This window comes from Ceratotherium simum, chromosome 25 (assembly GCF_057802395.1).
Source record: "Ceratotherium simum simum isolate JZ-2026a chromosome 25, ASM5780239v1, whole genome shotgun sequence".
NCBI lineage: Eukaryota > Metazoa > Chordata > Mammalia > Perissodactyla > Rhinocerotidae > Ceratotherium > Ceratotherium simum.
This window is the reverse complement of record NC_141924.1, coordinates 5,724,958-5,750,473: the sequence shown is the minus strand read 5'-3', so window position 1 is coordinate 5,750,473 and position 25,516 is coordinate 5,724,958. Positions and strand designations below refer to the sequence as shown.

The 25,516-nt window shown below is 61.6% G+C and overlaps 1 protein-coding gene across 5 annotated transcripts in view; it reads left to right on the top strand.

Moving 5' to 3' along the window:
- PRR5 (proline rich 5) overlaps positions 1-25,167 on the top strand; it is a 29,859-nt gene extending 4,692 nt beyond the window's left edge. The window contains exons 2-9 of one of the 5 annotated variants that reach the window (XM_087448761.1): positions 5,873-5,953; positions 10,300-10,437; positions 12,035-12,083; positions 13,526-13,583; positions 18,117-18,208; positions 18,674-18,814; positions 22,345-22,480; positions 24,196-25,167. In XM_087448761.1, coding sequence (XP_087304887.1) covers positions 5,873-5,953; positions 10,300-10,437; positions 12,035-12,083; positions 13,526-13,583; positions 18,117-18,208; positions 18,674-18,814; positions 22,345-22,480; positions 24,196-24,671 — 1,171 coding nt within the window. In that variant the 3' untranslated portion in view covers positions 24,672-25,167. Of the gene's footprint in view, positions 1-5,872; positions 5,954-10,299; positions 10,438-10,465; positions 11,902-12,034; positions 12,084-13,525; positions 13,584-18,116; positions 18,209-18,673; positions 18,815-22,344; positions 22,481-24,195 lie in introns of those variants that run through there. The other 4 variants (XM_004437973.3, XM_087448762.1, XM_087448764.1 and 1 more) reach the window with 4 other exon arrangements.
- Positions 25,168-25,516: the final 349 nt, after the last annotated feature.

Sequence of the window (25,516 nt, the reverse complement as noted above, 5' to 3'; positions counted from 1 at the left end):
CGACTGGTTGGGGCTGGGGGTTGGAGGCTGATAGGGGCCTGTGCTCGGCTCCCTCATGACCCCCTGCCCCTGCCTACTCGCCTGGGTCCCCCCCCCCCGCCCACCCAGGCAGTCTGGGTGGGGTCAGCAGAGTCCTGGCCCCCAGAGATTCTCGGGAGCCTGTGACTGTTACCTTGCACAGCAGAAGGGACTCTGCAGCTGTGATTAAGTTAAGGCTCCTGAGATGAGAGCGTACGCAGGTGGGCTCAGTGTTCCCACAGGGTCTTCATGAGAGGGAGGCACGGGGGTCCTGCGCGATGTGAGGGTGGAAGCAGGGACGCTGAAGATGCTGCGCTGCTGGCTTCGAGGACGGTGGAAGGATCCCAAGCCAAGGAACGTGGGCACATCTAGAAGCTGGAAGAGGCCAGGAAACGGATTCTCCCCTGGAGCCTCCAGAAGGACCAGCTCCGTGAACACCTGATTTTAGCCCCGTGATGCTGATTTAGAACTTCGGGCCTTCAGAACTATGAGAAGACAGCCCTGACTTGTTTAAGCCACCGAGTTTGTGGTTTTTGGTTACAGCAGCCACAGGAGCTAATACACTGGGCGTCCCCCCTTCCCCACCGTGTGCCCTGGGCCACCACTTCCCCGACCCGCCAGCCCCGGCTCAGGGCTGTCGGCAGTCACCGCGCTGCCCACGGCGTCCAGAACCTGGCCTCGCACCTGGGAGGGTGGGAACGTGAAGCCCAGGCGGCCATGGGAGGACGTGGGTGCTCCACTGTGCCCTCTGTGGCTGGTCAGGACAGGTGGCTCTGGGCCCCATCGGGTGCCTGCCTGCCCGGGCAGGTGCGCCTCTGGAGAAAAGCTCCAGGCCCTTGTCTGGCGCCCAGGGAGGAGCGGGGGTGGGCATGGGGTCCCTCCTGCTCAGCCAGGAGTGCTGGGGGCAGGGTTTTAAGCCAGGAGGACTGAAACCAGGGTGAAAGGAACACCGTCTGCCGAGGAGCAAGTGAACCTGCCCACGGGCCTGGATGGTATTCTCACCGCGGCTTCCCGGAGGGTCAGCGTGCGCCAGGAGTGGCTCTGAGTCCCCAGCCTCCCTGGGCCTTTCCCCTGGAAGTGAAGAGGCCAGTGGCCGCTGCTCCTGGGGTGGCAGCAGCAGAGCCAGGCCGTCCCCTCAGTGACCCGCTGGGTATGATGAGGACACTGGGGCTCCGGTCACCCTGGGATGGACGGGGCAGAGGGAGGGCTAGAGCCTGGGCTGTCTGAGGTGGGGCGGGAGCCACGGCGGGCACTGAGCAGCCCAGGCGGCAGCCAGTGGTGGGAGGGGCCCGGGGGGACCTGTGGGGACCAGGAGGATCCAGCACCCCTGGCCACTTGTGCCCACTCGTCCACCCCTTCCCACGGCCACTGGCTGGGCGCCGGGTCCTGAGACCAGCCAGGCCTCCACTCCAGTGGGAGGGGCCCAAGGAAGTGCCAGCCCGCTTGGGGTCCCGGTGGGCCTTCTGGGGGACCGAGCAGTTAGAGAGTGCCGAGCGGCACCTGGCAGAGGCCGGCCCTCCGGAGGCCAGGCCCAGAGCAGGGCAGGGGCCTGAGAGAGAGGGCCTGCCAGGCCCCTGCCAGGGCCTCAGCCTCTCCACGGGTCCTTGGAGGTGCCTTGGCCTGACCCACCAGAGGCCAGGCTTTGGGTAGCCCCCCTCACTCTCTGCTGGGGCTTCCTGTACGCGCAGGTGGACAGTCCTGAGAGAGGTGGTGGTGTCCAGGGACCTGCCTGCTGGGGTCCTCCCTGCTCGCAGCCCCACCTGGCCCCAGGAGCCCCACCATCAGCCGTTCCTCTCGCAGCCTGACTACGGGGCCCCCTGCTCCCATCCCGTCCCGGCAGCCCCTGCAGCCACAGGTCTCGCCACCATCCTGGGTGCCCTGGAGCCTCACCTGCACTTCTCCCCTCTCCCCGTGGCTGCCCTGTGCCCAGGTGGGAGATGGCTGACACTTGACCCTGCCCTCCTGTCCTCCTGGAGGGAGAGGGACGGGCTCCCGGGAGGGACTGCCCAGTGAGGGGAGGGGGTGATGGGTCAGCGTCCACTCGGCCTCGCCCCGAAGCTCCCCAGAGGCCGCCTGCGGTTTCCCCTGGACCGTTTGCCAGTGCCCCCAGCTGGGCCTGCCCGTCTCTGGTCTGGGAGGCCACGGCTGGCACAGCTGGGGTTTCACTTCACTTCTATTTTGGGGGGATGATCAGTCACATGAGGTCCTCTGCTCTCCCCACCCTTCCTCTCTCCCCCAGTGGCTCATGGTAAGGGTTTTTTGTTTACCCAACTTGACCTTTGGAAAGAACGTGGAACCTCAGCCTACAGCGTTAGGGGAGACGGGAAGGAGGGGGCCTTGCCTGTCCATCCCCTCCCCCGGTTTGGGGTGGGAGTGTGAGGCGTGGGCCCCGGGCTCTGTCCTGGCCCTGCCGGGTATCAAGCTGTATGACTCTAGGCAGTCCCTTGGCTTCTCTGAGCCTGTGTTTCCTTCTACAATCTGGAGTAGACCTGGCCTAGCTCATGCAGTGGTTAGAAGGAAGAGATGGAGAAAACCGCGGAGGGCAGATGGTCGAGCTGTATGGATGCTCCTGGGGGCACCTCTCTCCCTGGAGTCCCCACTGACCAATGCCATGACAGACATGACCCCCAGGCACGGCCTGCTCCCCTGCGACGTCTCCTTTAGGAGCCATGATTATGAATCCCATCATGTGGGCGAGCAGCGGAAGGACAGGTGGTCGGGTCACCTGGCCATGGCGGACAGCCAGGAAGCCCAGAGCTGGGATTCACACCCAGGGCGGCCCCTGACCCAGCCTGGCGGCTGGAGGTGGGAAGGGCCGGGGCAGGGTTCACAGAGCAGGAGGCGGGGTGGGGTAGAACTCAGGGGTGACCCCTGGGCTGGGCAGGGCACTGCCCGGGCATGTGCCGGAAGAGTCCAAGTTAACTGTTCGCTGACAGGTTCTTGATGGGTGATGCTCTGAGCAGCCCCCATGCAGGGCCGGGCGAGGGGCTAAAAAGTAAAACAGACTTCCCCTCCCCCAATGACGCCCGGGGTCAGAGCCTCTCCCCGACACAGGTGTGAGCAGTTGGGGCCTGACCTCTTGGGGGTTCCAGGATTCAGTGGGTGGAGGGCAGGCCTCCAGGAGAGGGCACAGCAAGGACGAAGGCCCAGAGGCAGGAGGGTACAAGTGACACAGCGCATTGGACCTCCCGAGGGCCTTGGAGAGGACGTTGTCCAGAGAGCCGGCCTTGCCCTCCAGAGCTACACGGTGTAGGGTCACCTCTGGGTGGGGGGACCAGAGTGGGCTGGTGTCCTTCTGGGAGGTTTAATGGAAGAGGAGGAAGAACACGGAGAGGCCGGAGGAGCAGGTCTGTGAGGACAGCAGGACCAAGCCTGGTGGCCGGCGTGGCCTCGAAGGCCCCTGGGCGCCACCTCCACTGGCTTCCTCCTGCCTTGGGGCTTTGTCCGCGCCGTCCCCTCTCCCTGCTGGAGGCCTGGGCCCCAGGGGGCACTGGGCAAGGCCCTCTGAGCCTCAGAGTGGCCAGGCGCCCAGTGGTCAAGACTGCCCACCTGCCTGCCACCCCCAGCTCCTCTGGCAGACAGGCCGGTGGGGCTGACCCCCTGCACTGTGTCCAACACGTCCCCCCAGCGGCGCCCACGGGCTGGGCGTGAGTTTCCAGCGATGGGATTCCAGGGTGGCGCCTGCTGTGGGACCGCTGGCTTCCTGGCGGCCGTTAGACTTCCTGGTGGATTTTCACTTTTTTGAGTGTGTAAGTGGGAGCAGCCTTACTGTGACATAGTCGTGGGGCTGGGCCCCCCAGGGGCTTCTAACAGATGAGCCCGTGACCGCACCCCGGGGCTCGGGCCTGGCCCTTCATTTCATCCTTACAGGCCCTGGGTGGGCACACCCATGACCCCCACTTCCCAGGCCGGAAACAGAAGGTAGAGGACGCTTGTGCCTGGACACACCAGGCCCCGGAGTGGCCGGGCACCCCGGGTCAGGTGACGAGTGTCCATCGTGGTCACGGCCAGGGCCTGCGGAGAAGCCAGTGATAAGTCCTGAGCGGGGCTAACTCTCAGCCTCTGGCCAGGCCGGGCCCGGGAACCTGCACACGCCCCTGCACTGCTCAGAGCCTCCTTCAGCGCCTGGGGTGTGGGGCCCTGACCCAGCCCTGCCTGGACCTGGCGCCATGTGGGCAGGCCTCACAGGGAGAGGGGGCAGCTGTTGGGCAAGGCCTGTGGCCTCCCGCAGGGGACTTGGCCGCTGTGAGCCTCAGTCTGCCCACCTGCAGAGTGGGCGGCCAGGCTGCGTTGCTGGGAAGGGTGGAGCTGGATGAAGGCAGACAAGGGCCCCAGGGGCTCGGTGGCTGCTCCCTGCTCTGTGGTGTGAACAGCAGCGTGTGTCCACCTGTCCCCTCCACACCGAGAATCATGGCAGCCAGTCCGTGGTGGTGAGCTTTAGAGCAGCGACCGGGTCCTGGGTGGAGGGAGGTGCCGCCATCCAGACCTGGTTCTCACCCTTGGGTGGGGGGTACTAACAGGAAGGTGAATCAGCAAAGTGCCAGGACATGAGTCTGCATGGGGAAGGGAGGGGGTCAGGAGGGCTTCTTGGAGGCAGTGACCTCTGAGCTGAGGCTTCGGTATGAATAGCTGCTTGTCTAGTAAACAGGGAGGAGGGGGACCCTCCACACGGGAGGGGCAGTGGGTACAAAGGCCCAGAGGTGTGGCACCCCCCGGCGTGTCCAGGACTCTGGGATCAGAACGTAGGACGTCCTGGAATGCAGGGAGGGGCCGTTCCAGACGAGCCTCAAATGCCACGTCCAGGCCTTGGGCTGTATCTGCGGGGCAGTGGAGGCCTCGCACGGCCCTGGGCAGGGAAGTGACTGGGTCACAGTGGAGGGTGGATGCAGCGGGCAGGCGGGCGGGTGAGATCAGAGGTCCTGTCAGCCAGGAGGGGCCCTGGGTGGGAAGGGGGAGGAGGGTGCAGCAGGGACCTAGGAGGTAGCAGTGGGTCGGACTGCAGGATCCACTGGATTTGGAGGGCATGGGCGCGTCAAGGGTGAGTTTTCACCAGATACTCATCAAGCCTCTCCTTTGAGCCGGGCGCTGAGCGTGGAGTCACAAACAGTACAGGGGCCTGTGCGCTGGCGGTTTCTAGATAATGGTGGAAACAAGTTAACCAGACAGATCGGGCATACACGTGGTTACACACTGACGAGTGCTGTGACAGCTGAGGACTGCCTGTGATCCGAAGGAAGTAGATGGAAGTGAGGGAGGGGGTGGGGGAGGACCAGGCAGCACAAAGGCCACGTGCAAAGGCCCACAGGCAGCTTACCCCAGTGGGGTGGGTGCCAGTAACTGAGGTGTGCAGTGCTCAGGGAGGTCAAGGGTCAGAGGGGCCAGCTCACAGCACCTTGAAGCGCAGGGTGAGACAGCCAACTGGACTTGGATATGTTTGGGGGTGGGAGAGGTGATCAGAGGGTGCCCCCTGGTTTCTGGCCTGGGTGTGGAGAGTTCAAGAACACAGGAAGGGAAGCAGCATTTGCAGGGAAAGTGACACGTCGAGGTTTGGCGGCAGAGGGTATGCAGGGCACACAGGACATCCTGGAGAGGTGATGGTGACCGGGAGGTGCCTGGTGACTCAGGCCTGGGGCTCCAGGGAGGCCGGGGGTGCAGGATCTTGGGGTCGAGATGAGAACCGAGGCTCTGGTGTGGACAAGGTCGCACAGGGATGGCCGATCCCAGAGCGCCAGGGCCTGCTTCTAAGAGAGGGGACGGCGCCCTGTTCCTCGAGCAGAGCAGGAGGGCTGTGTCGGGGAGGGGGCCTGGGGCCTCGGGATGGCAGCACTCACCCCCTCCTCCACTCCTCCCACAGCATCCACAACGGGGTGATCGCCGTCTTCCAGCGCAAGGGGCTGCCCGACCAGGAGCTTTTCACCCTCAACGAAGGCGTCCGGTGAGTGGCCGTCGCGTCCCAGGCCTGGGTCTGTGAGTGGCGGGAGGGCTGTGCCGGGGGCGGGGGGGGACCCTGGGGGTCCACCCTCAAAGCTATGACAGACAGTGACCACCAGGCCACCGTGTGGGCCTGGACCGCAGGCCCTGGTTATGTGGCTTTCAGGCCTGCTGGGCCTGCCCCCGGCCCCCGGGGGACTTCTTTTCAGGGGAAACAGGGTGGGACTTGGCGGGGGCTCAAGATAACGCCTGAGTCCCTGCTGGTGTCAAGTATCGTGAAGGATATTTACTCAGTTAAAAAGGAAGGACCCACCTGCCTAATGACGGGAGTGTCATTCCGGAAAAGCAATCGCAGCCCTGCGAACGCCCCTCATTTCCTGAGCTAGCCGAGAAGTGAGCACTGGTGAAGGAACCTGGGACGGACCGGCTTCGAGAGGATCTGCAAGGCCAGCTGCGTTAGTCCTGAGTCGTAGTGGAGGAGGCTGAAGCTCAGAGAGGTCAAGAGCCTTGCCCAGGGTCGCACAGCTGTACCAGGAGGCCTTTCCCACCTCTGTGCTGTTTCCCTCCTGCCCTGACCTGTGCTGCCCTGTCCCTGGGTGGAAAGAGTGTCTGGGGAAATAGGCAGCAAACCTTCTCGTCAGCTCAGGACAGGAATAAAAGGGTAATTGGGAGGGGGTCGCATTTTCATACGTGGCACCCCCACCCCAACTCTAGTATGGCGGAGCTGACAGGGCCCTTACAGACGGATAAACTGAGGCCCAGGAGGGAAAGGGGCTGGCTGAAGTCACACAGCAGGGGCTTGTTGCCTCTCCAGGCCCAGGGAGCGCGAGCTGCCAGGGGTCCTGTTTTTCTCAGGTTCATCCAGCCCCAGGGGTCTCCATGGGGCTCCCGGCAGCCCCATCTTCCTAATACGCCTCTACTTAGGGAAGAGGAGTTTATAAAAGCCTAAAGAATCCACGGGCTGTCTAAACAACAACAAAAGGGAATATTTCTAAGTTCATGAACAAAGCAGCCAGCACGGCCCCTGGCAGTCTGTACCCCCTCCCCTCCAGTGACAGACAGCAGGGGTGGTTGACTGGCTCTCAGCTGCCTCCTTTCCGTGGGGCCTGTAACTCCAGGCCGTGTGTCCCTGTCCCCAGCCCCTAGGGGTTGGCATGGAGCAGGCGGCCTCCCTTGGGGGTGTGTGCTGGGGGAAGGGGGACAGAGAAGCTACCCTGGGCCCCGGGCCCCCGTCGCCAGCCCCAGGATCCTCACCCAAGAAACAGGTAGAGGTCCAGGTGACGTGAGACGTGGAGCTCTTGGCCAGTTACGTCATCTGGGGACAACTTCTTTTTAGCCAGTTTAAGATTAAATGCTGTGAATCGTTAAGTAATAACAACAAGGCCTTTCTGTTGAGGGTTTTCTGTGTGGCAGCCTTGAACCACGAGCTTTCCATGCCTTAAACTTTGCCGCAGGCCTGAGGAGTGGGCACCTTATTGTCTCCATTTTACAGATGCGGAAACTGAGGCACAGAGAGGTCGTGGGTTGCTCGCGATCACAGAGCTAGTTAGTGGAGCTGGGACTCGGGGCCTGTGGGTCCTTCAGGACAGCCCACCAGCCCAGCTCTTCTGCATCGTGTGCCACATTAAATTAAGTGAATTGAATTATGCATTAAATCTATAACTGGTCCTTGGCTTTGATCCCACGAGGGAGCCTTGTGACGAGCCATTGATGGCACCGTTATCCAAGTGTTTCCCTCGGTTCTCGAGGCTGATGAGTGAGATTAAGGGGAGGGGTCGCTGGCTGTGCCCAGGCGTGAGTCAGGCCGGGGCTGATGACTTCTGGCCATCGTTCTTTTTTTCCCCCATTTTATTTTTTTTCTTTGAGATATAATTCACCCTTTTAAAATGTACAGTTCATTGGTTTTTAGTGTATTCACAAGGTTGTACAGCCATCACCACTATGTAACTCCAAAACATTTCATCACCCCCCAAAGGCCTGTACCCCTTAGCAGTCACTCCCCATGTCCCCCCTGCCCACCTCTGGCAGATAACGGTCAGCTTTCCATCTCTCTGGATTCGCCCACTCTGGAGATTTTGTGTGAATGGAACCACGCAACGTGTGTGTGGCCTTTTGTGTCCGGCTCCCCTCACTGAGGAGAGTCATCTGTACTCGAGGTTCATCCGTGTGGGGGCAGGCGTCAGAACTTCCATCCTTTTTATGGCCAAATAATATTCCATTATATGGAGAACACGCCGTTCTCTTTATCCACTCATCTGTTGATGGACATTTGGGTTGTTTCCACCTTATGTCTATTGTGAAGTGTGCTGTTGTGGGCATCTGTGTGCGGGGTTTCGTGTGGACGAGCATTTTCATCTCTCGGGTGCGTACCTGGGGGTGGACTTGCTGGGTCATACAGCACCTCTCTGTTTAACCTTTTTTTTTTTTTGTGAGGAAGATCAGCCCTGAGCTAACATCTGTTGCAAATCCTCCTCTTTTTGCTGAGAAAGACTGGCCCTGGGCTAGTATCTATGCCCACCTTCCTCTACTTTATATGGGACGCCACCACAGCATGGCTTGACGAGCCGGTGCGTAGGTCCGTGCCTGGGATGTGAACCTGTGAACCCCAGGCTCCCGAAGCGGAGCATGAACTTTACCACTATGCCACCGGGCCAGCGCGTACGTTTAACTTATGGGGATGCACCCAGCTGTTTTCCACAGCGGCTGCACCTTTGACGTCCCACTGGCAAGGTCCCCACCTTCTCACCCACCCTTGTTGTTTTCCGGTTGCTTTCTTCTAGCAGCACTAGTGGGTGTGAAGTGCCATCTTGTGGTTTTGATTTGCCTTTCCCTGACGACTAACGGCCGTGAGCATCTTTTCACGTGCTTACTGGCCGTTCGTGTATCTTCTTTGGAGAATCTCTCTTATGTCCTTTGCCCGTTTTTTAATTGGGTTGTCTTGACTGTTGAGTTGCAACGAGTTTATATGTCCTGAATCTAGACCCTTACCAGACACTGATTTGCTCATCTTTTCTCCCATCCCATGAGTTGTCTTTTCACGGTCTCCATGGTGTCCTTGGAAGCGCAGAGTTTCCTTTGGATGGAGTCTGGTCTCTGCACCCAGCCCTCTCTTCATCCCTGCCTTTGACCACTTGTCTTCTAAGGGGCAGGAACGGACACTTTACATATAGTTTTTGCAGATGGAGAACCTATCCCGGCCAGCCGAGCCCCTCACCCCTGCCCAGGGGCTCAGTGAGTGTGACTGAGAGGAGCTGTCAGGAGGAGCGGGGAGCCCCCGGGGCAGCCTGCAGTGGGGTGGAGCCGCCCCAGACGGGCTCCGTCAGAACCACTCGGGTTTTCCAGCCCTGGTGAGCTGAGGGTCTGCTCGGCCCTGAAGGAGACCTCCCTCCCTCCCTCCCTCACACAGACGCTCACTAACTGTGGGCAGGGGAGAGGGCAAGGAGGGCGTTACAGAGCAGCTGCTGCATATGCTGGGCATCAGCCATGATCCCAGTTGACCTCCCAGGCCCCCCTGCTCTACCTTCTGGCGTCTCAGGCCACGGATGGGGGTGCCAGTGCTCAGGCACAGGAGGGGTGTTGCTTGGCGTCTCACGGCGTGCCAGCCGCGTTGGGCTTGCCCTCTGGCCCCCAGCCTCCTGCGAGGACTTACCCAGGCCCAGCCTTGGGCCTCTGGGAAGACCCTCCCTCCTTGCCCCTGCTCTCTGGCCTTGCCCAGAGTGGCTCCCCGTGTTGTGCAGGCATTAATCTTGAGACAGACTCTGAGCCTGGACATGGGGATCCCCCCAGGAGCTCGAGGTCACCCACGGCTTGGTCCTTGGAGGCCCAGATGGCTGGACCCACGGGACGGTGGGAGAGAGAGGAGGACGGCTTGGGTGCGGGCTGACTGCAAAGGGTCGCTGGCTTCACACTGGTCAGCACTTTGCCCCCACTGCTGTCGCAGGCGGGCCTCAGCCTGGTGAATGCCTCTGTTAATTTCATAGTTGTGCAGGGACGGCATTGGGCTGTGACGTGACATTGGTCCTGTGCTAAGAGGAGCTGCCAGCCAGGGGCGCAGGGCAGGGCTCCAGGGCTGCCTCCAGACAGCTGCTGTTACTCTGAACCTCGGTCTCTTCTTCCATAGAACAGGGACACCAGGACCACCTGAGGTCTGTGACTGGCCCAGCTTGGCTGTGGCCCCTGAGAGCTATTCAGTGCCCGCACCCCATCTCCTGTGCACCTGCAGGTCCTGCCTGAAGCCCCAAGCTCCAGGGATGACCGGATGGTCAGGACACGGAGCCACCCCCATCACAGCAGCTGGGGTGCTGGTCACCCTGCACAGGCCACCTGACCTCTGCTTCACTTGGCTCCCAGGTCCCTGTCCCCATGGAGCTGGTGGGGGCAGCCAGGCCTGAACTGGGGTCCAGCGTACAGCTCCACCAGGAGGAAAAAGTGCAGCCACCCCAAAAAGGCCTTTGAGGACCAGAGCGCCGCTTACTGGGTGTGGGGGAGGTGAGTTCAGTGCCCCCACCAAACGCCTGCGCGCGGGCAGCTCCAAGATTGAGAGAACCGATGGAGGCGGGAGCGGGTGACTGTCACCCTGTGACTCCCGGGCACGGCCGGCGGGAAGTGGGGGCAGCCTGCAGAAAGCAAGCCCTGTCCCGGGCTGTTTCTGCGCTGTGTTGCTTTTGAAAAATACACCCGGTTCTCTCAGCACGGCGTCGCAGGGCCACCTAAAGTGACTGCGGGCCGAAACTGTGCAAAGTTATTAATCAACGGGGAAAACAACGATTGTTCCCTGATCTTGAAAAACTTTGGCGAAATATTAAAAGCTCTGTCACTGTTGGTTGTAAATGTTTGGGGAAATGAGGAAGATAGTAAAGTGAGTACTTATCTAGTGCACTGTGTTTAAAACATCAGAAACACGGAGAAGTGTTTCATTTCTTTGTGAAAGCACGAGTGGTTTGAAGGGTGTTGGCCTGGTCGGCATTACCACTTCTCATTTGTTTGCTGCACTTTTGTCTCTGTTGGCCTGTCCCTCTTACTGCTCATCCGTTTCTCTAAAATGTCACTTATCACTGGGGGACAAGGAGGCAACAGGACCGCACTTTGCTGCCTGTGCGTGATGAATGACAGGTGCAGGGACCAATCACAGACCGACTTTGAAAGGCGTGACGGGATTGGTCACTGATCCTGACGCACGTCTGTTATCTGTGCGGTGATTCGTGGACTGGAGAGCGGGCAGAGACGTACTTTAGGGAGCTGCTCACAGTTCTTATACCTGATAACTGAAATTTGAGCTGTGTTGTTAGGGGATTGGTGTAATTTAACTAAATTGTGCTAACTGAAATTCATAAAAAATCAGAACCATGCAAAGTGAGGACTGCCTGTAATCCAGGATCGGTTTCTGATTGAGGTTTTTGATATATTTGGTTCAGAACATAAGACTGTTGGCGAGGTTGAGGGTTGGGCCTAACATTGACAATGCCGAGTGTTTTCAGGCTGTGGTTGGTCTGGAATGTGACGCCCACTATTCTCTCGGCACCGGATGTGCAGTGCAAGGAATTGTCACCATGAGTGCAAAGGACAAGCTTCACATCCTAACTTGGTGTGTCCTGTGTGGCCTTGACAAGGCACTTGACCTCTCTGAGCCTGTCTCGCCTCACCTGTGAAAGGGACCTGCCATCAGCGCCTGCTGCTGGGTTGGTGAAGACGGAATGAGCTTAGAGCGAAGGGGGAGACGCGTGGAAAGGCCGTGCAGGGAGAGAAGGGCAGGGAAAGCGGGCTGTGGGTGTGCTGTCGGCTCTGGGAGCTGGGCAGGTGGAGGTGCAGCCCCGCCAGGTGTCTCCCTGAGGACGTGTGACACGCTGTGGCCCTCTGGGGCCTCTCCAGCTGCTTCTTGTGTGAAGGGGTGATGAGCCACAGCCTGGACCACGGGAGCGCACGGCCATCCCCGCCCCCTGCAGTGCTGGACAGGTGGGATGTGCCCACCCCTCAGGCTGGGCAGAGCGCGTTGGTCTCCCCCTGCCCGGCCCCCGGGCCCCCTCGCCAGCGCCATGCGGTCTCTGACTCACGCCCTCTCGCCCTCTCGTCTCCCTCCCGCCCGCAGGCAACTGCTGAAGACGGAGCTGGGGTCCTTCTTCACGGAGTACCTGCAGGTGGGTGTCTGCACTGTCCAGCTGGGCTGGAATTGCTCCCGGGTGGCCAGGAAGGACGGGGTCACCTCCTCTTGGTGGGTGTGTGGAACCCCAGGTCCCGAGGACTCCCCCACACCGTGACTCAGTTTCCCCATCTAGCCGAGGTGGGTTGTTGTGAAGGTTAAATGACAGGTTGCAGGTGGAGTCTTGGTGCTGTGCTGGCACGTGGCGGGCCTCAGTGTTAGCCTTATTAGTTGTCCACCTCCCGGAATGTCAGTGTAGGGTCACCTGAGGGCCCGGAGCTGCATGGTGACGATGTCAGCATCCCCGAGGCCCCTCTGTCCCAGGCCCTGCAGCACCTTCCGTTCGGCGTATCCCGTCCGGCCAACGGGCCTGCAAAGTTGGTGAACACACAGGAAGCTAGGGCTCGGGGACGTGAGAGGACCTGCCGAGGTCACACAGCCAGGAAGGGTGACAGCGACACCCGGGGTGTGTGGGGACTTCCTCGTGCAGGCTCAGAGCGAGGGACCCGCCCTGCCAGGGCATGTCACGTCGGTTTAGGGTTGTTTTTTTAATTTAACAGCTTTATTGAGGTGCAATTCACATACTGTACTGTGAGCCCATTGAAAGTGTACAATTCGGCGGGTTTTAGTATAGTCAGAGAGTTGTGTGGCCATCACACCCATCTAATTCCAGAACCTTTTCATCTCCCCAAAAAGAAACCCCACATCTATAAACAATGAGTCCCCTTTCCCCTTTCCTCCAGCCCTTGGCAACCCCTGATCTAGTTTCTGTCTCTGCATTTGCCTGTTCTGGACGTTTCATATCAACAGAATCACACAGTGTGGCCTTTTGTGTCTGGCTTCTTTCGCTAAGCAGTGCTTTTGAGATTCATTTGTGTTGTACCACGTGTCAGTATTGCGTTCTCTTTTACAGCTGAGTAGTGTTCCACTGTATGGATGCACCCCATTTCGTTTGTCCGTCCGTCCGTCAGTGGACACTGGGTTGTTTTCACCTCCTGTCTGTTGTGGGTGGAGCTGAGCTTGGTGTCCTTCTCAGCCGACATGCCCGGGGCAGCGTCACGTGGCCTGTGGGTTGAGCCCCGCGTTGATGGTGGCTGTTCTTAGCCAGGCCTTCAGTCGTTAGGCCCCTCTTGTTGCAAGTCCTTCCTTCTCGTGGGGTGCTGCCTGCCTGGCTCAGCCTGGGGCAGGAGGCTCCAGGCTGGGTCTGTCTCTCGGGTGTCCCTGCAGCCCCTCCTGTCTGGTGACAGGCCCTGGGGGGTCACTTGTCAGTGTCCTCCCAGGCGAGCCGAGGTTCAGGCTGTGTCGCAGTGGGCTGTGGGACGTCGGCAAGTCCCTTCCCCTCTGGGCCTCGGCGGCTTATTGGTGGGCTCTTGGAGGCCCTGCCCGCCAGGTCCCGGGGCACCCCCGGGGCAGTGACAGCGTCTCGTGTGTATCTTTCAGAACCAGCTGCTGACGAAAGGCATGGTGATCCTGCGGGACAAGATCCGCTTCTACGAGGGTGAGTCCGCAGCCCCGCGGCTGGGGCCGCAGGGCGGGGGCTCTGCAGGTGTGCCTGCTGGAACCATGGCACTCCCAGCCTGGCCTGGGCCCCCGGGGCTCTGGATGGGCGGCGTGGCCCTCCTGGTTGGCGGCTGGGAAGCGGCAGAAGTGACGCTCAGGGGCAGCAGGGCTGAGATCTGACCCAGGAGGGGACCTTGTTGGGGAGAGATCTGCCCTCCCATCTGCCTGAGCCCAGGAGGGCCGAGACGTCGGGGAGACGGCCCTGCTCCAGCTCGTCACCCCTGGGGCCTTCTGGCCCCAGTGAACCCCGTCCCAGGGACCTGGGGGAACCCCGCCAGGATCTCTGAGGACCAGAGGACTGGTTTAGGGCAGAGGCTGCCCCGATTCTCCCGAGGGAAGAGGCTGGAGCAGGGAGCCGCCACCCCCGTGGGAGCAGCTGTCCCACAGGGTTCGGGGCAAGCCTTGGCACTGGGCATCCTGGGCGAGTTTTCTCTTTTAACGCTCACAGCCACTCTGTGAGACCTTCGGGTCACTGTTCCCATTTCACGGCTGGGGGACAGCGCAGTGATGGCAGGCTCTTTGTCCGTGGCTGCGCTGCAAGTAAGGGGTGGAGATGGGATTCAAACCCAGGCCAGCCTGACTCAGAGCGCACGCCTTTGCCCTTCCAGATGCCCATGAGTTGCCGCTGGCCTCTGCCTGGTTCAGGCCTCAGCAGCTCAGGGGAGGGTTCTGACCAACGGCCGTCTGCCTCCCCTGGGCCCTGAGTCTCGCGGGAAAGCCGGGTCCCAGCTCCCTCGGGCTCCCAGTGTCTGCGGGCCGTGGGGCGACGACGGAGGCGTGCGCCTCCTGCGGGAGTGAGTTGGCCTGGGGGAGGTCGGGTTATAGGAGGACCCAGCTCACACCAGTATGCCCTTGCTAAGGACCTGCTGTGGGTTCAGGCCCTGCGCAGGGTCGGGTTCCAGGAGCATTTGTTGAGCGCCTGCTGTGTGCCGGGCCTCAGGCACATGCTCGCTCTGTGCTAGACTGTCCTGAGTGTTTTCCATCTGCTAACTCCTTGGCTTCTCCGACAGCCCTGTAAGCAAGGTGCCATTGTTGTAGCCACTGAACATATGGGGAAACCGAGGCACAGAGCGGTTCAGTAACTTGCCCAGGCCACGTGGCTGCTATGTGGCAGCCTGGCTCCTTGAGCCTGTGCTCTTCTCTTGCTGCTCCAGATCCCTTCTCGAGTCCTTACTCTGATTCTAGAAAGAGGGGATGTTGGCCCGTTTCACGGAGGAGCAGACTGAGGCCTGGTGGCCTGGTGTGCTCTGGGGGCACTCTGAGTTGCGTGTCCCCTGTTCCTTTAGCACCGGGAAGCACAGGCCACCGGGGTCTGGGTGAGCTCCCTGGAGGAGGCCGTCTCTAAGCCGCTGAGATGGGGCGGTGAGGATTTGGCACCTGGTGGAGACGGCCTCCCACACCCTCTCCTGACTCGGCGCATTCCCGCAGCGTTTGTGCCTCCTACCAGCTCGGCCCGGGGGAGCCTGGATCCTTGGAGAAGGGAGCTTTGTGCAGTTTGGTGGGGTCCTGCCTGCAGCGGCCATGTCCACCAGGCCACCCAGCGGGGTGTGCCAGCCCCGTCCAGCCTCCCCAGGCCTCGGACAGGCACAGAGCCCCAGGCTGGGGGCCAGAGGGCCCGGCCTCCCATTCCCATCTGGCCACAGACACGTCATTTCCCTGTGTTCTCAGTGTCCCCAGTTAGCACGGTGGGCTTGGACGGGCTCCATCCACGTGCTCAGTACGTGTCAGGCCCTGGGTGGCCTCTGGGGATCTAGAGATGGAGGAGAGCCAGGCCCTGCCCAGCTGGGGACGCCGTCATGGACCAGATGGAGACAGTCTGGTGTCAGGGTGAAGGGAAGCCCAGGTTAGTTCCACCTTGGCAGTCAGGGAGGGCTGCATGGAGACGGTGGCCCTGGAGTAGGATGTCAAAATGTGGTCCGTTCAGGAGGGCGTCTGGTTCCCTTCAGCCCATGCAGTGGGAACAGGAGCTGATGCCACACCTTTGAGGCAGCCTCGAGGGCCTCCCCCTCCATCCCCCACCCGGGTTTGGGAGTCTGCTGTCTGTGGTTGGCTATGGCCTCACCGTGCCTCTGTTGGAGGGGGTGGTGGCCCCACGTGGGGCAGCCCCAGGCCCTCGCCACCTGCTCCTCTCTCCAGCCTCCAGTGAGGCCTTGGATGTCAGCTCCAGAGCAGAGCGATCCTGGAAATGGAAAGCCTGGGGGCCAGCCTTGAGGTGGAGGCTCCCTCCCGGGACCACATCCCAGGTCGTGGTCTGGTGGTCTCGTCGCCATGGCTGGCCGGAGTGAGCTCTGGCTGCAGCCAGGCCCTGTGGTCATCACTGTCCCCGGGGTCTCCTCGCGATGGGCTGAGACCTGAGCCACCGTTGGCCTGGCTCATTGTGGTCTCCAGGGCCCGCACCGTTGGCCCTCAGCACTCGGACTGGATAAAGGAAGACAGACAGACAGACTGACCCAGCCGCGAGAGAGACCCAGCTCAGGGCCACTGCCGCCGCCCGGTCCTGCTGAGCCTCAGCACAGACACTGCCCACGTGGCCCACCGGTCATCACGTCGACAGCTGGCCCTGAGCACTTGTCCTGTGGCGGCTTCCAGCCCTGTGCGTGGGGGGCATCTGTTGCGTCCATTCTAAAGAGGACCACGCTGACCCCTGGGGTCCCACAGCCACGCAGAGCAGGGCTTTAACGCCATGCCGCCAGACTCTAACCCCTGACAACCCTGCCACCCCCAGACCACAGTCCCCAGCAGAGAACCCGGCCGTGGGCATGGCCAAGCCTCCCGGCCTCTCGGTCAGCCTGCGGCTCTGGCCGGCCTGGCCTCCGTGTTGGACAACATCTGCTTTCCGCAGCGTTTCCGCCCTGTGGGCTGGAGAAGGGCCTGTGCTCCACGGCCGCCGGCCTGGCCTGGGCCCAGAGCCACCCCACGGCCGGCCCAGGGAACTGAGCTGCCTTTCTTCCTGCCAGGACCGGGGACCTGAAGGGACCTCTCTGTACAGACAGAGCTCCCGGCGCGGCGAGGACCCGCCCAGCCTGGGCTCCCCGGAGCCAGGTGGGCCCCCCAGGAGGATGGGGAGCTGGCTGCTGGGCAGGGAGCCCCAGTGCCAGCAGACAGGCCGCGCACAGAGGCCGGACCCTCCTCCCCACCGGCTGGGCTGGCCGGGCTCCCCTCTCAGAGCCCCAGCGCCCACACGGACCGGGGGGCTCTGTGGGGCCCCCGGGAGAAGCGAGGAGAAGAGAGGCGAAGGTCTCTGTCCGGCCTCCCTGTTGCCATGGAGACCTGGAGGCCGTCTGGCAGGAGCAGCAGAGTCAGGGAGGCTGGCCCGCGTGTGGCACTCCCCCCCTCGCCCGGAGACGCCCGCCACACCCCATTTTCCTCCGACCCATTGCTAGTCTGGCTTAAAGGGGGATCCCACCAAGCAGCAGGGGCCTCGGTGACCCGTACCAGGGCCTGCTTGTCCCAGACCCTGCTGCCCGTCACCCCAGCTTCCTGTCATTCCAGGCAGAAGGGCTGAGGGTTCAGCACTTTGCATGTCCTGGGGGGCCCAGAGCCGGCTTGGGGCACCTCAGCTGTCTCCATCCCCCAGGGGCTGTCCACCCTGAGAAGGGCACAGCTCTTTCCCCAGGGCTGGCAGAAATGCCTGCTCTCCACACATCTGCTTTCATGGTTCGCACACCAAGGGTGTTGGTCAACCTGGCAAACCCCTGCTCCTAAATCAACTTGGGTAGCACCTCCTCCAGGAAGCCTTCCCAGCCTGATCCTCTCCACCCCTCTCTTCCCCTCTCATACCTAAGACATGTTACTGCTGTTGGCTGTGGTCTCGCTGGGTCCCCAGATCCCACGTCACGCAGCCTGGGGTCCGGGAGACCCTGGCCCTCGAGGGAGAGACCTGAACCTTTTGGAGGCTCGGTCTCATCTGCCCAGTGAGGTCACCCATCGCCATTGTCCTCATAATTGCTGTTCAGTGTCCTGCTTCCCTGTCTCGTGATGGGTCTGGGACTCGGCTGGGTCCCCAGCGTGAGGCCTGGCACAGTGTAGGTGCTGTGTAAATGGGCAGATGGACAGATGGGAGGGAAGGACAGGTGGATGGATTCCTCAAGTGCTTCGGGGTTGTTGGGTGAATCGGATGAGACAGGGATGTGAGCTGGGCGCCCGCTGGGGGAACAGGCACTAACGGCTGGCACCACCGGCACTTCTCTGCCCCAGGCCTGATGGGCTCATTTCATCCCCTCGGCTCTGGGAGGTCAGCCCCGTCACTGGCCCATTTTACACACGGGGACGCTGAGGCACAGGCCACAGAGCTGCTAAGCGGTCTGTGCTGTCGACCTGGGGGGTGGGAAGGGGGCTCCTCTGGGGCCCGGAGCCCGGCCCATGGCTCCCACGTCCTCCTGTGGACGGGAGAGACGACTCCCGACCCGGGAGGGCGTGACGTGCCTGCCGGAGCCCATTCGGGCCAGGCATGACGCCCCTGTGCCCGCAGGACAGAAGCTGCTGGACTCGCTGGCGGAGACGTGGGACTTCTTCTTCAGCGATGTGCTGCCCACCCTGCAGGCCATCTTCTACCCGGTGCAGGCGAGTGGCCCCCGTGGCTGTGGGAGCCCGGGCCACGGTGACAGCCCACGCTAGCCTCGCTCCAGGCTGCTCAGCCTGGGGGGAACACCCTTCTGCCCTCGCCCCCACACATGGGCTGTCTGCGCCAGGGCACGTCCCTGGACCTCTCAGAACCCGTTTCTCACCCACAAGGCGGGAGTAAGGACAGCTCCCTCCTAAGGGCCCTGTAAAGCCCTGAGCAGCACACAGTAGGCCATGCCCGGTGCGTAGTAGGGGCTGTGTGACAGTATCCCTTTCCTTGCCTGAGGAAGCCGATAGGGGCCCTGTCTCCTCAGGACAAGGGTCATCTGGGGAGGACAGCCGGGTGGACGGGGGCCTGAGGGTCAGTGGGTCCTTTCTCTGGTGTCTGGCCCCGGGACTGGGGACTCGGGGGGAGCGAGCATCTCACGTGACAGCAGGGGTGGGCGCGGTGTCCTGTGTCTGCAGGGCAAGGAGCCCTCGGTGCGCCAGCTGGCCCTGCTGCACTTCCGGAACGCCATCACCCTCAGCGTGAAGCTGGAGGACGCGCTGGCCCGCAGCCACGCCCGCGTGCCCCCCGCTATCGTACAGATGCTGCTGGTGCTGCAGGTGGGTGGGGCCCGTGTCAGGGGCACCCGGGGGCGCAAGGCCAAGCTCCCCAGAGGCAGAGCCTGAGACGAGGGTTTGGGTCCACGTGACTTGTCAGTGGGGACTCTCGGGAGAAACCTCTAGGGGAGAGGGTAAACAGAGGGGCACAGGGGTCAGTCCAAGGTGTGGGCTCTGGAGGAGGCTGGCCTCAGCCTGGTCCGTGGGGAGCCCAGGAGTGTGAACGGGACCTGAGTTGTCCCTCGTGGGTGGGGGGCTGGGCTTCCACACCCCTCCTCAGTCACTGCGGCTGGGGCCGCCTCCCCCCACGCCCCACACTGGTTCCAGACGCTTCTGGTGTGGCTGGCTGTTATCTGCGAGGACAGCTCTGGGAGGGGACGGCTGCCCACAGTTGGTGGCCCCACTCCCGGCAGCTGGGGGTGAGTGGCCTGCCCAAGATGGGATCTGATGGGCCACCAGCAGCCTCCACTGCAAACTGGGCCTTTCTGCAAACAGCTGCGTCGTGAGCACTGCGATGGGCACAGCACCCTACAGTGTGCCGGCTCATCTCACTGTCTCAGGACGAGGGTAGGCACCGTCAGCAGCCGTTTTACAGGCGGGGAGATAGCGTCCTTGCTGGCCCGACGTGACAAGGCCAGAGGCCTGGCCCCACCCCAGTCAGATGGTCTCCGAAGGCCTGGCTGTTGTTCTGAGTCCCCCCTCACAAAATCCTGAATTAGGGCCTGTGAGGCGGGTCCTGGGCCCACGACATCCCGGTGAAGGGGCTGATGGACGTGGGGGTTTGAAGGGTCGAGGGGCCGCACTGGGTGGGAGCTGGTGGTCATCCAAGCGGGACGCCCAGCCTGCCCTTGGGATTTCGAGGGATTTTAGGTCGGACCTGGCTGGGTTGAAGCTGGGGGCCTTGAGGGATGTTGCATCTCTCGGCCTGTGTGAGGATAATGAGGAGAAGTGGGGTGTGAAGCTGAGGTGCCCAGGAGCAGGCAGCGACGGGGCTGGGGTTCAGAGCCATGAAGGAGAAGGTCGCCCCTGATCCCATGGAGGGCACCCCAGTGGGCGGCCAGGCTGGGGCGGTGCTGCCCCCTGGTGGTGGCTGTGCCTCCTGCAGCTTCTTGGGCTGGGCCTCATGCCCCCCAGCCTGTTCTCCTGCCCCTGGTGGGTGCAACCGCCCCCCCAACCACAACCCTTGGCTGTTGCCCCACCCCAACCTGGCCCAAACTTTGAATGCCCTTGTCCCAGCCCCGCAGTGACCCCGTCCCCACTTTTTGAGTCCCAGATGGATCTGAGGTCACAGCTGCTGGTCACTGTGGGTTGAGGGCCTCAGGTGTGCCCTGTGCTTCACCCACAGAGTCACAGTTCCTTGTCACAGTCCCAGAAGCCGAGGTAACGGCCATGCACCTGAGCACACACAGATAAACAGGCTCTGGGAAGGAACAGCATGGAGTTTGCCAAATGCCCAGCACAGCCCAGCGGTAGTGTCGTCCTCATCCAGGGCACTATGGCTGGCGGCCGAGACAATCCCAGGGGAATGTGGGGTCCTACATGTCCATCTGGATGACTTATGGGGGCACCTGTGGAATCCCGCCCCCTCATCCAAACGCAGCTGGATCCATGGGGTCTGTACTGATGTCTCCCTTTCATTTCTGATCTTGGTCATTTGTCTCTCTCTTTTTCTTAGCCTGGCTAGAGGCTTACTGATTTTACTGATCTTTTCAAGGAACCAGCTTTTGGTTTTGTTGATTTTTCTCGATAAATTTCCTGTTTTCAATTTCATTGATTTCTATTCTGATTCTTATTTCTTTTCTTCTGCTTACTTTGGACTTAATTTGTTCTTCTTTTTCTGCTTTCCTAAAGTGGAAGCTTAGATTTTGATTTTAGATCTTTTTCTTTTCTGATATATCCACTCAGTGCTGTCAGTTTCCCTCTAAGCACTGCTTTCGATGCAGCCGACGAATTGGGAAAAGTTCTGTTTTCATTTTCCTTTCGTTCAAAGTGAAAATGTCTCTTGAGATTTCTTCTTTGACCCATGTGTTATGTAGAAATGAGTTGTTTAATCTCCATGTATTTGGGGATTTTCCAGCTGTCTTTCTCTTAGTGATTCCTAGTTTGGTTCCATTGTGGTCTGGCAGCAGACACTGTGTGGTTTCTGTTCTTTTAACTCTAAGATGTGTTTCACGGCCCCAAACGTGGTCTGTCTTGGCGAATGTTCCCTGTGGGCTGGAGAACGTGTGTCCCGCTGTTGTCGGGTGAAGTCGTCTGTAGATGGCGACTGTATCCAGTTGATCGATGGTGCTGTTGGGTCCGGAAGTCGGCCACGTCCTTACTGATTTCCTGGCTCTGGATCCATTTCTGAGAGGGTGTGGAAGTCCCAGCCGTGAGTGGGGATTTCTCTGTTCTCCCTGTGGGTCTGTGCGCTTGGCCCCCCGTAGTTTGGCACTCTTGTGAGATGCGTACACGTTAAGGCTTGTTGTGTCGTCTTGGAGAACTGACTTCTTCGGCATCCCTAATGACCTTCTTTATTCCTGGTCACTTTCTTGGTCTGCAGTCTGTGCTGTCTGAAATCATCCTGCTTCCTTCTGGTTAGGGGAGCGCGGCGTGTCTCTCTCCCCCGTATCACTTTCGTTTGCATGCGTCTTTATGGTTTACATGGGTTTCTTGTAGACGGCGTATAGTTGGTTTCTCTTGACGTCTTGAACCATCGTTTGACATTCCACTGGAGCGTATCTTGTCCCTTAACCAACTGGCGGCCCCCAGAGGAGTGCTGTCTTTCATTTGTTCATTTAGACATGGTTCATTCAGCAAGCACTCAGTAAACGCATGCTGTGTGCTGGTGCTCTGCCAGGGGTGCTGAGGGCACGGAGCTGGCCCCGGATCAGCAAAACCAGGGCTGTCCTGTGGGCAGCTTCCTTCCTCAGGCTTTGGCTCTAATGAAACCAGAGGAGGCGGAGATCCCTTCAAAGCCCTGGACGAGGGGAGGAAGCAGATGAGAGCTGGCAGCGTGGAGCAGATGAGAGGGCGGGTGGCTGTCAGATGGATAGGCCTTGACTGCCCAGCTTGGATGTGGCCCTGGGCCTGGCCCCGTGGGGCAGCCTCTCCTGCCTGCAGCCCTCCCCGGGGTGAAAGAGAGGGTGGGGAGCCCCGGGTGATGAGCTGGGCCCCGCAGGATGGCCCAGAGCCTCTAGGAAGCCAGCACGCAGGGGTCTCTCCCGAGGAGCAGAGCTTGTTCACGGGGCCCCTTCCCATGGGGCGTCATGGTCTCCAGACCCTGACGGCTGCTGTGTGCAGAGGGCAGCACAGGGGGTGCTGGAGCAGGGGAGTGACTCATGGGCCCCAACTCAAGAGAGGGCTGGGACAGGGGGTCGCTGTGGCACTTATGGGGGCCAGGACCCCGTGGGAACGGGGAGGAGGGAGAAGGCCATTTGTGGTGACCTTTGAGTTAATCCCGGCTGGGCTGGGGAGGCAGGGAACAGGCTATCTGGTGGATGGAACAGTGTGGGCGAGGGCGCCTGCCCCCTGACTCCCTCCCTCTCTCGCAGGGGGTGCATGAGTCCCGGGGCGTGACCAAGGACTACCTGCGCCTGGAGACGCTGATCCAGAAGGTGGTGTCGCCCTACCTGGGAACCTACGGCCTCTACTCCAGCGAGGGCCCCTTCACGCACTCCTGCATCCTGGGTAGGGGTCGCCTGGGCCTTGGGCGGGGAGCGGGGTGACCACTGGCTCCGTCCACCTCTGCCCGGGGGCCCAGGCCTCCCGGTGAAGACAGCAGAGCTGGGATCCCATTGGGGATTCGCTTGTCAGTCACCACAAAGCTGTCCTGAGCATCCACCGGCCCCGCCGTGTGCTGGGCCCTGGACACATGGAGATGGGTCACCTGGGGTCCCTCCTTCAAGGGCTGAGGGGGACCCAACAGACAGACACTGTAAGTGGTGATGTGATGACCCACCGAGAGCCCCACAGAGGCCTCTGTGTTCCGGAGAAGGTTGCAGCTGTGCTCAGTCCTGAAAGTCAGGAGTCGGCCAGGCAGATGACACAGCATGTGCAAAGGCCCAGAGCCCAGAAATCCTGGCTTGTTTGGGGAATCACGGGGGAGGGACAAGGTTGAGGGGGTGGCTGTGGCTGGGCATCCTGGAGCTGCCTGGCATGTCCAGCAGAAGCCGGCCACATTGCTCCTTGAACAGACACCCCGCTGGTTCATTCAGCAACATAAACTGAGCCCCTACTGTGTGCCAGCCCGTGTGTTTGGTCTCGGGGGTTCAGCAGAGACCAAAGGCATCCTCATGGGCTCTCGTCCACCAGAGGAGGCTGACCAATGAGTAAACGATGCCCAGATGACTCCCCAGGGTGACCCAGGTGACATGAGGACCAGGGCAGGGAGCTCAGTGGAGGCCGGACTGGGAGGTGACAGCTGCACTGAGGGGCCGGGAGGAGCCAGGCCTGGGAGGAGGTGCCCGAGGAGCATCCCAGACAGAGGGGGCCGCTTGGGAGGGGCTGCTCGGGAGCGCCCACCTTTCTGCTGGTATAAAACCTGCCTGCCAGGTGTGTCTCAGCTCAGCCGGGGCCCCGGCAGCCAGAGAGCTTTGAGCTGCCCAGGCCCCCAGTGACTCTGGACACCAGGACCCAGCTTGGCTGGGAGGGAGCCTCCCTGTCCAGGAAAGGCCCCTGAGCCACGCAGTGTGCTCAGCCCTGCCACCTGGTGGTCTATGTGGAACCGCAGGGTCCCGAGTGGGAGCCTAAACCTGCCCCCACCAGCCTCTGCCCCACAGTCCTCCCGCCCTCCAGGGCCCACCACACACAGAATAACCCCAGCCCTGACCTCTCATGGAAGGCCCCTTGTCGTCTGCTGCCGTTGTGGACTCACCACTGCCTAACCTAGGGCCCACCCAGGAGGTGTGTCGTCCCCCCACACACTAGGACTCCGGCTCTGAGGGCAGGGGTGTGTCTTCACGGGAAAGTGCTAACATTTGTAGACTTGCAACAGCTGGGGAAACTGAGGCACATGCACGGGTCACTGGCAAGGTGCACATTTGAACCCTGGGCTGTTGACTTGAGCCCCCCCAACCTCTGCCGTCCAGGCTGAAAGGCTGGGACCAAGGAGGAGGTCGCACAGGGGTGGAGCTAGTGTCAGAGCTGGGGTGGGAACCCCATTCCTCCCCTACCCGGCCCAGCCACAGCAGCAAGAGTGTGAGTGGTAGGGCTGGGCCAGCATCTACACCATCGGGCTTGTCCCTGTAGCTGCCCCTTGGTGCAGAGCTGGCCGCACAGTGAGGGCGCACAGATGCCTGGCATCTGGCCAAAGGAAGGGTTTGGAAGCTACAGGTGCCTGGTTTGCTGAGTAACTGCCCTGGCCCCCGGTGCCTGACGCCATCTGTCCGTCTGTCTCTCCACAGAGAAGCACTTCCTGCGCCGCTCCCGCTCGGGGGACGTCCTGGCTAAGAACCCAGTGGTGCGCTCCAAGAGCTACAACACGCCGCTGCTGAACCCCGTGGCGGAGCATGAGGCCGAGGGCGCGGCGGCCGGCGGCCAGGGCATCCGCCGGCACTCAGTGTCCGAGATGACGTCCTGCCCTGAGCCCCAGGGCTTTGCTGACACGCCCGGCCAGGGCCCCACCGGGGCCTTCAGACCCTCCCCGGCGCCCCCGTCAGGGCCCTGCCCCAGCAGACTGTACCCGCCCGCCCAGCCCCCTGAGCCCGGCCCGGGCCCGGCCCGCGGCTCCCCGCCCTCCTCCAGCCCCGAGAACCTGGTGGACCAGATCCTGGAGTCCGTGGACTCGGACTCCGAAGGGATCTTCATTGACTTTGGCCGGGCCGGTGGCTCGGGCGCCTCTGAGTTTGAGGGGGCCGGGGGGCGGCAGAGCATCGTGTGAGGGCGCGTGTTTTTACTGACCCCGTGTGTGTGCCCATGTGGTGTGTGCGTGCACGAGTTTTTTACTGTGTCCCGTCCAGTTCCTGTCAGCCATGGCCGCCTGGGCATCCCCCAGTCCTCGGAATAACTGTCGCCGCCCCGACCCCGGCACACTCCGTCCTGGGGCATCGGTGTCGGTGGCTTCACCTGCCTCACGGGTCACCGGGTGCCACGGGGCAACCTTGTGTGTGTGGAACGGGCGTCGCCACTCACTGCACCCGCGGCCCTCGAGCGTCCACGCCCGCAGAGACTGTGAATCCGGGGCTCGGCCAGGCCGCCAGGGTGACCCCCAGCGCGACGGGGGTCGGTAGCAGACCTGCCGTCCCTCTCCCCACTCACCTCAGGCCACAGTGTCACCTCCTGTCTGTGGCTGTCCCAGACCCTCCGAGCAGCCTGTCCTCGCTCTGCCTGGGGTGGCCGTGGGCAGGAAGAGGGTGGAATAAAACTTGTCTACCCCACTCCCGAGCTCGTGTCTGCGACACCAGGCCCCGTGGACGTCCCCCAGGGTCCGCGCCTTCAGAGACCACTCAGAGGGGCAGGTTCCTGTTACCCGGTTTCTCTGTCCCTTCCTGACAGAGGGGCCCGGAGACCCCAGAAGGAAGAGCTGGAAGACCCGACAGCCTCTCAGGAGGGGCTGGGACCCTCGGGGTGGGGTCTCGGTACAGATCGCTGCCCATGCTGGGGGTCTGGCCCCTGCCTTTGTCCCCCAACCCTGGGCGGTTTTGCACCTGCAAGAGTAGAAACACTGGACCCTGGCAGGAACGGAGGAAGGACCTGCCTGACCCCACACACACTGGGGAGGCGCAT